The 11942-nt window shown below is 57.2% G+C and overlaps 6 protein-coding genes across 6 annotated transcripts; 4 read left to right on the top strand and 2 right to left on the bottom strand.

Annotated features, from left to right (window-relative positions):
• Positions 1 to 250: 250 nt before the first annotated feature.
• Positions 251 to 2100, top strand: N657DRAFT_564596 (NAD(P)-binding protein; the record flags this gene model as incomplete). Its single annotated transcript, XM_062788292.1, has 4 exons — positions 251 to 518; positions 659 to 1319; positions 1373 to 1398; positions 1547 to 2100. The coding sequence occupies 4 exons, from the start codon at positions 251 to 253 to the stop codon at positions 2098 to 2100; spliced, it is 1509 nt and encodes a 502-aa protein (XP_062650751.1).
• On the bottom strand, positions 1855 to 3456 carry N657DRAFT_640864 (Ctr-domain-containing protein). The gene is made up of 3 exons (XM_062792049.1): positions 2983 to 3456; positions 2515 to 2906; positions 1855 to 2368 (listed from the first exon to the last, which is right to left on the bottom strand). Exons 1-3 carry the CDS (start codon positions 3031 to 3033, stop codon positions 2185 to 2187), a joined length of 627 nt encoding a protein of 208 aa, XP_062650752.1. The 5' UTR covers positions 3034 to 3456; the 3' UTR covers positions 1855 to 2184.
• Positions 3260 to 3968, top strand: N657DRAFT_183375 (uncharacterized protein). Its single transcript, XM_062786134.1, has one exon. It carries the CDS (start codon positions 3341 to 3343, stop codon positions 3698 to 3700), a length of 360 nt encoding a protein of 119 aa, XP_062650753.1. The 5' UTR covers positions 3260 to 3340; the 3' UTR covers positions 3701 to 3968.
• On the top strand, positions 3576 to 6419 carry N657DRAFT_640866 (putative FAD binding protein). Its single transcript, XM_062792050.1, has 3 exons — positions 3576 to 4094; positions 4242 to 4267; positions 4321 to 6419. Exons 1-3 carry the CDS (start codon positions 4033 to 4035, stop codon positions 6189 to 6191), a joined length of 1959 nt encoding a protein of 652 aa, XP_062650754.1. The 5' UTR covers positions 3576 to 4032; the 3' UTR covers positions 6192 to 6419.
• Positions 6420 to 7923: 1504 nt separating this feature from the next.
• Positions 7924 to 9711, bottom strand: N657DRAFT_640867 (uncharacterized protein). Its single transcript, XM_062792051.1, has one exon. It carries the CDS (start codon positions 9602 to 9604, stop codon positions 8234 to 8236), a length of 1371 nt encoding a protein of 456 aa, XP_062650755.1. The 5' UTR covers positions 9605 to 9711; the 3' UTR covers positions 7924 to 8233.
• A 144-nt stretch (positions 9712 to 9855) lies between these two features.
• Positions 9856 to 11871, top strand: N657DRAFT_640868 (uncharacterized protein). The gene is made up of 2 exons (XM_062792052.1): positions 9856 to 10052; positions 10155 to 11871. The coding sequence occupies exons 1-2, from the start codon at positions 9937 to 9939 to the stop codon at positions 11707 to 11709; spliced, it is 1671 nt and encodes a 556-aa protein (XP_062650756.1). The 5' UTR covers positions 9856 to 9936; the 3' UTR covers positions 11710 to 11871.
• The last annotated feature ends 71 nt before the right edge of the window (positions 11872 to 11942 follow it).

The raw sequence follows: 11942 nt of genomic DNA on the forward strand, positions 1-11942 counted from the left end.
GCTCACCGATAAAGTACCTCCTCTAACCGGGGTCAGCGGCACTGAAGGCCCGGAAGGCCCGGGACGTCCGAGCAGTCGGAGCAGTCGGAATTGAGCGCACAGACATCAGCTCCGCTCGCCCGTTCCAAGCAGAAATGCCCTATCGAACGCCGAACCGTGTACGGATGTACATCCGTATCTGTTCAAGTTTTGACATGACCATCACGGACTATCAGGAGCGGCGCTGGTGGTGACGCAAGCCAATACCAACATGCTGGACTATCTCAGTCTCACTGACAAGCCCATTACATCAGGCGTGATCGTTCTGGTGCTGTCTTTGGTTGCCTACCTTGTGCGTCTCAACGAGTTGCTATCGGGCACCCCGGACGAGGTCAAAAAATTATCACCGACAAGATGGACCAAGGCGCTCCTGGTTGAGACGTACAGGAGGCTGGAGGCCCATCCCATTACTACGCGCAGCTATGCCGCACTCATTCCCAAGAAGCTAGAACGCCGCTACATTGTCACTGGCGGGTCCGGTGAGTTCACCTCGAACAGCAACCGCGCTCCTCTGGCAGTGCCCCCCGCAAACACACCGACATTATGGGATTCACGGCTCCCAACCGGGGCCCCCACACTTCACTCCATCCCTGCTCTCCCCTCTGACGCCATGTCCCAGGTCTCGTAGGAGGCTACATCGTCCTGCAGCTTCTGGAAAGAGGCCAGCCGCCAGACAGTATTCGCATCGTCGACTTCCGGCCGCCCAACCGGGCCGACATGCTGGATGGAGCGGCAGCTCGAGTCGACTTCGTCGCGGCCGACATTTCCTCGGCCGATGCCACGCACAGGGCATTCGCGAAGCCCTGGCCGCCGTCCGTCGCCCGGCGACCCCTGACCGTCTTCCACACGGCCGCCGTCATCGTGCCTTCGGACCGGTCCAGGCTCGCGTCGGGCTTTTGCGACGCCGTCAATGTCCGGGGCACGCAGAATGTTGTGGACGCCGCGCAGCGGGCGGGCGCCGATGTCCTGGTGTCCACCACGTCGGGGAGCATCAGCATCCGGCCGGTCGAGCTGTGGGTTCCGCCCTGGCGGATGAGGCGTGGGCAACTGCCGCGGCGGTGCTGGCAGGTGTTGGACGAGAAGGACTTCTTCGAGCCGCTCCGTGGGCATGACGAGTTTTATGCAAACTATCCTGCGTCCAAGGCTGCGGCGGAGAGGATCGTCTGTGCTGCGAACTCGGAGGACCTGCGGACCGGGTCGATCAGACCTGCAAATGGGGTATATGGAAATCCCACTGACAACACTCTCGGCGGCGCGCTGGCCAAGGCTGTTCTTCCGACGTAGGCTGCGTGCCCTCTTCTCGTTCGGGAGTGAAGTTACTGACGTCTCCCAGATGGACATCCCACGTCGTTCAGAGCTGTACGTCAAAATTCGCGCTCTTTTTGCCCCTTTCGAAGGTGTCTCGGGAGTCACAAGAGTCGCCTTGTCCCCAGAGCAGCACTTTTGCTCCCGAAATGCTCCCGAGCCACGCCTAATAGGCAAGAAATGACTGACTTTTGTTGGACAGTTGTCCATGGCATCAATGTGGCCATCGCGCACCTCAATCTTGAGGCCATCCTTGCATCCCCCGAATCCGCTGTCTCCCTTCAAGCCGGGCGTCCCTTCGTTATCACAGACCCAAACCCTCCCATCAGCTATCGTGACCTGTATTTTCTCGTCCAGACCCTGGCGGTCACGCCCTTCCGCATCTTCGCCTTGCAGCCCGTCGTTGTGATGCTGCTCTCGTACCCCATCGAGTGGTACTCCCTCGCCCTTGCCAGGTTCCCGTGCCTGCGGAAGGTCCTGCCAGAACTAGCGGGCGAGGTGAAGCATCTCAAGCCCGGCATCTTCAGCATCTGCGCCCACCTTGTGGCGTCGAACGACGTGGCAAGCCGGCCTGTCAGCGACGGCGGGCTCGGGTACACGGGCGTGCTCACGACGCTGGAAGGTATGACCATGGAGGTTTTGGAGTGGAACCGCGACCATAAAGACGTTGTCGGGGCGAGGAAGTCCTACACGAACAGCGTCTCGCTCGCTGACGACATTGCGAAGGCAGCGGCGGTAGCCGAGTTTGGCAGGTAACAAGGCGTCGGCTTTCTTGATAATACCACCTCTGGAATATCAGGGTATCAACAGGTATTAAAGCATCGCCCACAAACCCCTTGCTCACCCGCAGCAGACAGTAGGCTCCTCAATCCCCGCAGCAGCAGTGCCATTCCCACTCTTCACCACGCTGTCTCCCAGAGCCCCAATAACCACAGTCCGCGTCATCCAATCACACAAGAACTTGCCCAGCAGCGCCCCAATCAAGATGCAGATAATGATGTAGCCATTATAGTACATCGCTAGACTAGAACAAAGTTAGTTGTGGACCTCTTATACCGGAGATATCCGGGGATATTCGGCAACAATGCCCAGTCTCAGGCGCAGGATGGCTCGTGAGACAGCCATAAAGGGGCAGAAACAGTCCACACACGAAAGAGATTGTTGGCTTACAGCATGACCATGTACGCCAGGCCAAACGTCGCGGCATGGATCAACGCCCTGACAAACTGCTGCAGCGGCGACGCCCGGAACGTGACAGTCTGCGGCAGCAGCGGCGCCCCCTCCTCCGCCCGCCCGCCTCCAACGGACGCGGGGCAGGCAGCAGCAGCGCCGCCAGCGGTCGCCGACGCGGGCCCGGCCGCGCCATTAGCGAGCAGGGCGACGCGCGCGGCAAAGTCGCGCTGGATGTGCTCGTCGTACTCCTTGCCGGCGCGTCGAAGGGCTTCCAGGAAAACGACCATCAGGATCACCCCGATGCAGGTCGCGGCGAAAGCGCCGTGGCTGGTGATGTGCCAGGACGGCGACAGGAAGCAGGCATCGATTGTGTACCAGTTCCAGAGCATCTGTCGTTACTTGTCAGTAACTTCTGTATTACAGGGTGATGTTGTGGTCGGCCTGAGAGAAAGGGGTGGAACGTACAGAGATCTTGCATGCTGCCGCGGTGGTGTTGGCGGAGCTGTGGTGGTCCATTTTGCCGGTGTGCTGCGGCGACCGATGGAAGGGGTGGTGGTATTCTCGGAGCGAAGAGGGTCGTGCCGTTTGCGGGGTGCGTGGTTCCGCGAGATCGGATTGCACACGCAAGCGGGACGGTATTGTCGAGATGCCGGCAGTTGAGTGGTCCCGATGCTGGAAGGAAGACTTCGAGAATGGATAGGCAGTGTTAGGTGTTGCACCCACGCTTCCAGACCCTCAAAGAAGCCCCAAACTCCGAGGCGGGATCTTATGGGGTTGTGGGGATATTATCCCTTTAAGACGACAATGTCTTGGCTGTGATCGGATGATGGTGACCGCAAACACTCGAGAGTCGAGACCCTATTTCGAGTTGTGGTGGTACCGGCGTGGCACGCGCCTTTTACATTGTTTCACGACTTTGTTGGCTTCAGTGCCCTATCTGATGATTCTGATTCTCGACGCCGGATTCCGGGGGTTGCAAGTCCCCACGAGCACTTTGCGACTTCGCCAAGACCGGTGCCGCCCGCCACACAGGCTCAAACTTGCTCAAACCCGAGCATCTTGGGAAGATGCCCAATATCCATCACGGTACTCGTGGGGGCAACAAGGACGAATGACCATGGATTTTGGCAAAGTTGAGCCATTCGAATTTGAAGAGGACTGCGCTCTTGCCCTTGGCAATTGACGTCCACCAGCTCCTTCCGCTGCAAATCTGTTCAGGGCATCTCCACCACGACCAAACACTTCCGAAGCGTATCCACAGCACTCCCCAGACAAGAGTCCCGAGGGAGCGGGTGATGGCCATAAGAGATCTCTCCTCGCCACATGACTTTGAGACATGAGATCGACGAACTTCTTCACGACCAGCGCCATTCCCGCTGCCAGACTATTGTACCGTACAGTACAGCTGGTCTCTGTCGGTCCCAAGCCGCTGTTCAGGTGAAGCAGTTGCCCTCTTAGAAGCCGGCTAGCTTCCACACCACCACCGTTCGACGACCACGGTCAACAACGCAAGCCATGACTCTTGCACCACGCCACATACAGGACTGGTCTACAGCAGCTTTTTTGGAGCCCCATTGGTAAGCAACAATCATCTTTGTTTGTGGACTGTTTGTACCCCTTTCTGGCTGTCTCAGGAGCCATCCTGCTCCCGAGACAGCGCACTTGCTCCCGACACCCCTCCAGACATTTCTGGGATTGGATATTCACAGCTGACATTGTTTTAGGGGCTACGCGGACCGTGTGATACCATGTAAACTTACTATTTTAAGACCCTGAACTACTACGTAGGCTAATAAAAAAAAGGCACCAACGACAGAGGATCATGCGAGTACCTCGACGTCGTCTACTCGGCCCACGACCAGGGCATGATCTATTCGGGCATATTCTGGCTGACCATCGGCGGCGTCCTTCTGGTCTGGGCCCTCGGTCGTCGAATCTTCCCGGCTCGCGAGCCCGTTGACGACCTGATCGCCCAGCTCTCGCAACAACACCAAAATCAACCCTCACCCTCTCTCGAATCTCAACTTCGCCCACCCCCTAAATCAACACTCACTCGTGCCTGGACAACCCTCCGCATTGCCCTCCGATCCTACCTCCTCCCGACAACCCCCCTACGCCCTCTCTTCGGCACTGCCACCCGCCTGCAACTCGTCATCCTCTGCTTTCTCATCGCCTACCTTACCTTGTGGTCCTTCCTCGGCATGACCTATGCAAAATGGGTCACCCCTGTCAAGAACCAGCCGAACACGTACAACACACGCACCACGTTAGGGCCATGGGCCGACCGCATCGGCGTCCTTGCCTACGCGCTCACCCCGCTAAGCGTCCTCCTCGCGTCGAGGGAGAACATACTCAGCTTGTTGACCGGCATCCCATACACCAGCTTCATGTTCTTGCACCGCTGGACGGGCTACATCATCCTTATCCAGTCGCTGCTGCATACATTGGGCTGGACACTTGTTGAGGCTTGGCTCTATCAGCCACAGCCGGCGGTGTGGAATGCGTGGGTTGGGCAGTTGTATGCCATCTGGGGCTTCGTGGCGCTGGGGCTGTTGCTGTTGTTGTGGGTGCTGACCTGGGGAGTGGTGACCCGCTTGACGGGCTATGAATTCTTTCGGAAAGCGCATTACGTGCTTGCAATGGTCTACATTGGCGCGCTCATCGGACATTGGGGGCAACTGCAGTGTTTCCTCGTTCCGGGGATTCTGCTCTGGGGTTTAGACCGGTTTATGAGGCTGGTGAGGATGGGAATGCTACACTCGGGATACTCTATGGAGACCGGGGGTTGGGGATTCAGGGCCCTTCAAGCGGACGCCAAGATCTGGAAGGACGCGGAGTTCGGGGATGTAGTGAGGTTGGATTTTGCGCATGTGCAGAAGCCATGGAAGATTGGGCAGCACTTCTTTTTGTGCTTTCCGGAGTCGAGTATCTGGCAGAGCCATCCGTTTACGCCACTCTCGCTGCCGATTGCCGACGGGACAGGGAGGGTCCGTCATTCTTACGTGTTCAGGGCCAAGGGCGGCGAGTCGAAGAAGGTTGCCAGTCTGCTGGCAAAGAAGCTCGCCGAGTCAACAGCCCCTACAACACCCCTAGTGATCCAGGGCCCTTACGGGGAGAACGTGGTCGAAGGCCTGACGCAGGACAAGAATGTCCTGTGTGTTGCGGGTGGTAGCGGGATCACCTTCGTTCTCCCAATCTTGCTGCGTTTAGCCAGAGAGAAGCCGGCCCCGGGACGGAAGATCGAGCTGGTATGGGCGGTCAAGCGGAAGCAAGACCTGCAATGGGTCGAGCCCGAGATGGAACAACTGCGCAGACTTGGTGCTCCCCACGGACTGCGAGTCCGGACCTTTGTTACTGCCGAGACGGTAGCCGTAGCCTCGGAGCGGGTCAAGGTTACGGGCGAGAAGGGCAAGACCGAGTCGGAAGACGAAAGCGACTCCGTTCAGGAGGCCTCGGTTGGGAGTGGCAACGACCACAGGCCGGATGTAACGGCGGTTGTGAACGACTTCGTCAGCAGTGTGGCACACGGCTCAACGCGCGTCTTTGGCAGCGGCCCCCCGGGCATGGTGGTGGATTTGAGAGCCGCTGTGGCTGGTTGCAACGTTGCCAGCAGGGTCTGGAAGGGAGAAGAGCGGTTTGATGTGCGTCTTGTTTGCGATGATCGGCTGGAATAGATACCCCCCTTGTTCAAATTGAGTCTTGCCTTAGCTTCGAAGCGCCTCGATTCTGCAAGCAATGTTGCTCCAATCCAGCCCTGATTTGTTCGCACATGTGGCACATGGCGGGACACTGGACATGGATGGGATTAAGGAAATCAAGGAAGGTAAGAAAACAAGGAAAAGAGAAAAGAAGAGAAAGAAAAAAAAATATAAAGATAAAAGTAGGAGAAGAGGAAATATAAAGAAGAAGAGGGAAGGAAGGGAAGAAAAGAAAAAAGAAAAGGAGAAAAAGGAACGAGAGAAAAGAGAGAAAAGGAAGAAAAGAAACAAAAAATAAAGAAAAAAAGAATATTATATAGGTGGAGTAAAGGAAGGTGAGGTATAATACCTAAGTTCTACACTTCAACCCAGTTTCGTGAACTAGCTGGAACAACGTGATAACGTACCGCCGAACTCGATGTCATCCCGCAGCATCCACTCATACCTGGTACCCAGCAGATTACGCTGAACGGCCGGGTCGTGCCAAAAGTAAGTGCACATCAGCACCAGGACGGACATGAGGTTAGTTGCTGCCGGTGCTGCGTGGTTGTTGAGCCTCAGCAGAACCCGGAGGCGATAGGTTGGTTGAAGGGAGCAGGAATTCCTCATATCGATATTGCCGATGGCCTTCCCGAGTTTGAGTTGGGCCCATTCTGAGTAATGCCGGGGGATAAACCTCAAGGCCTCCTCCTTCCAGAGGAAGTCGCAGAGTCCTGGCTCGAGAAGTACGCGTTTGTCTGCGGTGATGCTTCTCAGTCGGTCGGCATACGTACGACGCGGGTGGCGCCATCTCTGTCTCTGACGATCTCATCGCCGTGCTAACGTGCAGATTGTGGTTCATTGTGTAGTGTGTCGCTTGAGCAGCTGCAAGTAAAACAAGTGCTGGTCAAGATTGACACGCGCGTATTTGATTTGCACTGGCGGTACGTACTAGGCTGGCGGATTCGATATACTTCGCGAGTCCGGGTTGATGGCCGAAGCCGAAAAGGAAGACTCGTCTGGGACGGGGTCTTCACAGCGAGGAAGAGGAACTTTACGCTGCGCGAGCGACCTTGGCGCAATTGAAGCGAACGAAAGTGCTGGAGGCATGATTGACACACGCGCGCGTCAACTGAAACTGTCTATCGCACTCGGTTGAGTTAATGGTGGTGTTTAACTTGAGCGTTTGGGGGAATGAAGGGGTGCCCGAGACACACCCTTGCGGTGCGAGGTTGAGAGAAGCTTGATGGTGATAAGCGGAAGTGTGTGGGAGGAGATGAAGGAGTGAAGATGGGGAAGTGGAAGAATGGATGTGGAGGGTTCATATAGAAAAAGGAATGAATGGGAGGAAAGCAAGAATGCCGCAGAAGCTGGAGATGATTCAATTCCGCCGAGTTGATGAATCTCTGAGTCCCGGCTGGAAGTACAGCTCTGCGAGAAATTTGGTCGAGGAAGACTCGGTTTGAAGATTGCGATGTATTGCATAATCTGTCTTTCAGGTAAGTGTAAGACAGAACAAGGGAAAATAAGGTAGTTAGACGCAGCATCAAAAATAATCGAGATTTTCTCTAAGGAATGAGAGGAGAGAGGAATGAAGAATCCGAGAGCATGCTATCGCAAACTTGCTTTCTTCCGGGGCTCACTTGTCTTTGCTTCAACCCAACCTGCCGCGAAGAATGAGAGGAGAGAGGAATGAAGAATCGTGAAACTGCAGGTTCAGGAATGATTCTGTTGCAAAACCATCTAGTTTACACCCGATAAAGAGCGAGGAAATGTTTTTTCAAGAAACTGAAGTTCCTCCTGCGAGTCGAATTCCTTGCAGCTAGTTTTCTTAACCAAACCACAACACCACCTCGATATTTACAACCAAATCTGTGTCCGCCTCTAGGCTTGGAGGCCACCGTCACACAAAGACGGTTTCGCGGCGCCTACATCTCGGCGTATTACTTTGCTTGCAGTTCCCATGTCAAGGCCTAATGGTACTATACACTCCAATACATGACCCCCTGGCACGAGCTGGCCTTGGATTAGACCTCCGTTCAACCCTGTTCTCTGTTCTGCTGAGTCTTGACCCTCAACTCGATCAGCAGCGTGGTCCCGAATTGGAACCACAAGGGTCGTTCCACCTCTACTACCTCGAGGCCTGGAACCTTCTCCGTGGCTTCATGTACAATCTGCTCAATATCCCTGTTCCACCAGCACCCGTACTTCTGAAAGTGTTTCGGCGCAGACTTGTCCAGCCTCCGGTTCAGCCAGCTGTAATGCCCGCGGCCGTGTTCAAGCAGGATGATGCGCCCCGTGTCAGGCTGCAGCTTGGCGGCCATATTGGCGAGCAGCGTCCCAGGGTCGGCGACGCTGCACAGCCCAAAGGTCTGGATAATGGTGTCGTACTTGGCCGGCGGGTCTGAGGAACCAGCCGCCGGCAAGGGCGGCGGCGGCGGTAACCCGCGAACGGCATCCCCAATCACCAACCTCACCCTTCCATCCAGCGCCTCCACCACCGGCATCCCCCCCTCTCCAACCTGATCCACCCCCAACCTAGGCATCGGCTCCAAACGCCTCTTCCTCATGATCCTGCGCAGCCCAGGCACTGTCTCCCGTATCCTATCCCGCGCGACACCCATCATCTCCCCGCTGACGTCCACCCCAGTGAAACTGAGCACCTCCCCCTCCAGACTGCCGCTCCGGTCCAACTGCTCCCTGACCGTCGGCCCACCAAGCCGATGCTGATCGAGCAGTTTCCGAACCCGCTCCCGCTCCCGCTGCGCCCTCGCCTCGGCCTCGTCCTGGGACAGCGAGACGACCTCGCTCCAGTCGTAGTAGGCCAGGTTGCGGCCCGTGCCGACGGCGACCTCTAGCACGTGGCCGCGCGCGCGCGAGGCGAGAGATTGTCGCAGGCTGGTGATGCCCATCAGCCATTCTGGCACGGCGAGGGACTTGTCGAAGGCTTGGGCTGTCGTGGCGGCTGTGGTGGGGTTGGTGAGGTCGAGGGTGGAAGGGAGGCCGGTGGGTGGTGGTTGGGCGGCAGGGGAGGGAGAGGTGCAGGTGCATGATGGGGCCGCGGAGGTGTCTTTGAGGGAGGAGGTGAGCACAGACGAGAGATAGAGGCCTGCGCAGAGTGCGAATATGCCGGCGCCGAAGAGTGGCCATTTCCTTTGGTTGACGAGGACGTCGAGGGGCTGGGCTTTTGAGGAGGATGAGGAGGACGAAGAGGACGGTAATGGAGGAGTCTGTGGCGTGCGTTGTGCTCGTAACTTGACTATTGGAGGAGGTCGAACATCGAGTCTGGTTGAGAGGGTGAAGGTGCGCGAGGATGGGCTGTTGCGAGCGCAGGTGCAGGATGGAAGAGCAGGAGCAGGGAGCTGCGTCTTCTTCAGCATCCTCTGCGGTATGCGATGACAAGACGCCATAGTGGTTGTTGTCCAATTCACAAAAAGATAACCCTCACCTCTTCATCGCTGGTCACTCTGCAGAACTGAATTCGGACTGCGACGATTATCAGCCCGACAACTTCTGAGCTGCATGCTGGAGTTCATTGAATCCTGGGGGACTTTAAACCCAATCCAGTTTCTCAATTGATATTACATAATCAACTACAGGTCCACAATTGCCTGCCGCCATCGTTTTAGGCTTCAAGCTTCCCTCTTCACTCATCGTTCGGCCGAATGACTCTCAACGATTTCATGACACGAGTGTGTATTGACTGCGATAGCGAGCCTTTCCTAAGAGTTGAACAGTAAAGATGGCAACACAGCAAGATTTGCAAGATCTCCTTCGGCTGCTCACAGTCGGGCGCAAAATTCCCATGATGCAGGCCATGACGCAGATCAAGGCCCTCCAGGCTGCCGACTTGAGAAGGTAAGCCTTCGCGCTCAACTTCAGTCCGGCCTTGAGTCTGCGAGGCTAGGCCGGACATGGTGGAAGCAGGGCATGCCAGAACTCGGCTCATGCGCGCCGCAGCATCACACAAATAGCAGAGGCTCCCCTAGCCTCGGTGCAGACGGCACTCAAGGACGACAAGGGAGCCAGGGCACTGCAGAATGCCTGCAAGGCTGCCATCAAGCGCGGCCTATCCGGCCCCAACAAGCGCCAGCCTCCGGATATAGCCGCCTCCCAGGCCAAGCGAACCAAGACCGACCTGTTCTTGACAGGCCCTATGGAGATGACGCCACAGGAGCTGGAGAAGTCGCTCGAGCTGCCGCTGTGCATGGACGAGGAGCGCATGTCTCGGACGGTAATAGAGACAAACAGGGCGCCGCTGGTCCTTGCCTTTGCTGTGGAGCTCTTGCGGTATACCATGCCTGAGCAGCCGCTATCGAGCCGGCTGAGTTTGGGTCAAGCAGTTGTCAGCGCCAACTCGAGGTCGAAAGCCGTCAGTCTCGGCCTGGACAAGGGACCAAGTGCGGACGAGGAAGGATGGGGCGAGGGACAGCCGCGGGTGAAGGTGATGGGAAGAGACATTGCCGTGCTCAAGCGGGGAGGGTACGAATGGAAGGGGGAGGAGGAAGTCGGTGAACAGACAGCTGGATCGGCAGAGGAAGGGAGTTCTGTCCCCAAAACCCAAGCAGAAACCGAAACGCAGACCTCGTCCGCGACCGCCACTCTCGAACCGACCCTCGAATCCGCCTGGGCCACCTGGGCAGTCAGCGAACCCATCACCCTGAAAGACTCAACCTTCATCGCCCGCGCCACACACGTCAGCAACCCATCACAACGCAAAATACTCCTCCAATCCCTCCTCGACTCCGTCCCGAGCCTCAAAACCGCCACCCATAATGCCTGGGCCTACCGCCTACGCTACCCACACGACGCAGCCTCCACCAGCTTTGTCCGGGAAGACTCCTTTGACGACGGCGAGACGGGCGCCGGCGACCTCATCCTCCGCATTATGCGCGAGTCGAGCACCGTCGACACGCTCGTCGTGCTGACCCGTTGGTTCGGCGGGACGCTGCTGGGCCCGGACCGGTGGCGGCTGATGCGCCGGTGCGTCGCGTCGGTCCTGAGCGAGCGGCTGCGCAAGACGGGGGCGCAGGTCTCGCTCGGGGGGGAGGCGCTGTGGGGCCTGGACTTGGAGACCATGAGGGCTAAAAAAACGGCTACGGTTACCTCGGGGGGGTATGGCAGTGGGAGTAGGGTGCAGCTTGGGACCGAAGTGATGGGGATGCAGATTCATCGGCCGGAGGGGGCGAGAGGGTATTTGTTGAGGAGTTTTGGGAGTGTGGAGGGGCAGGGGACCACTACTGCTACGGCCTCGGAGAAGAGTCCGAGGAAGGGGAAGACGCAGAAGGCGATGGAGGCAGAAAAGGAAGAGAATTTGGGGTTGTTGCTTGGGGCGCTGAGGATCGTGTTTGACAGTTGGGCTGACCACCTCGACGCGGTTGAACTGGACAGACGGGCATGGGGATGGTACCTTGCGGTGAGACCCGACGTGGAGAGTGGGCAGGCTGGCTGGGGTGCCAAGGGGAAGGTGAAGTTGAGTGATATATTGAAGTTGAGGAGGCCGCCGGGGAAATGAGCAAGTATCATTGAAGTGGTCGTATGGTTGGCGGATTATTGGCTGGTTGGCTTGTTGTCGCACCTCAATGGAAGAACTGTGTAGCCATGATAAGCCAGCCAGCTGGTTGCTTCTTCCATTTGAATGAAGATATCCGGCCATCCAGACGATTCCAGAGTCCCAATCACCTGTGATCAATGATCAATGAAGTGACTGGGAACCTGCAAGAACTCGGAGGTTCGCATCGGTGTGGG

Source organism: Parathielavia appendiculata (genome assembly GCF_033297405.1).
Source record: "Parathielavia appendiculata strain CBS 731.68 unplaced genomic scaffold N657scaffold_2, whole genome shotgun sequence".
Taxonomy (NCBI): domain Eukaryota; kingdom Fungi; phylum Ascomycota; class Sordariomycetes; order Sordariales; family Chaetomiaceae; genus Parathielavia; species Parathielavia appendiculata.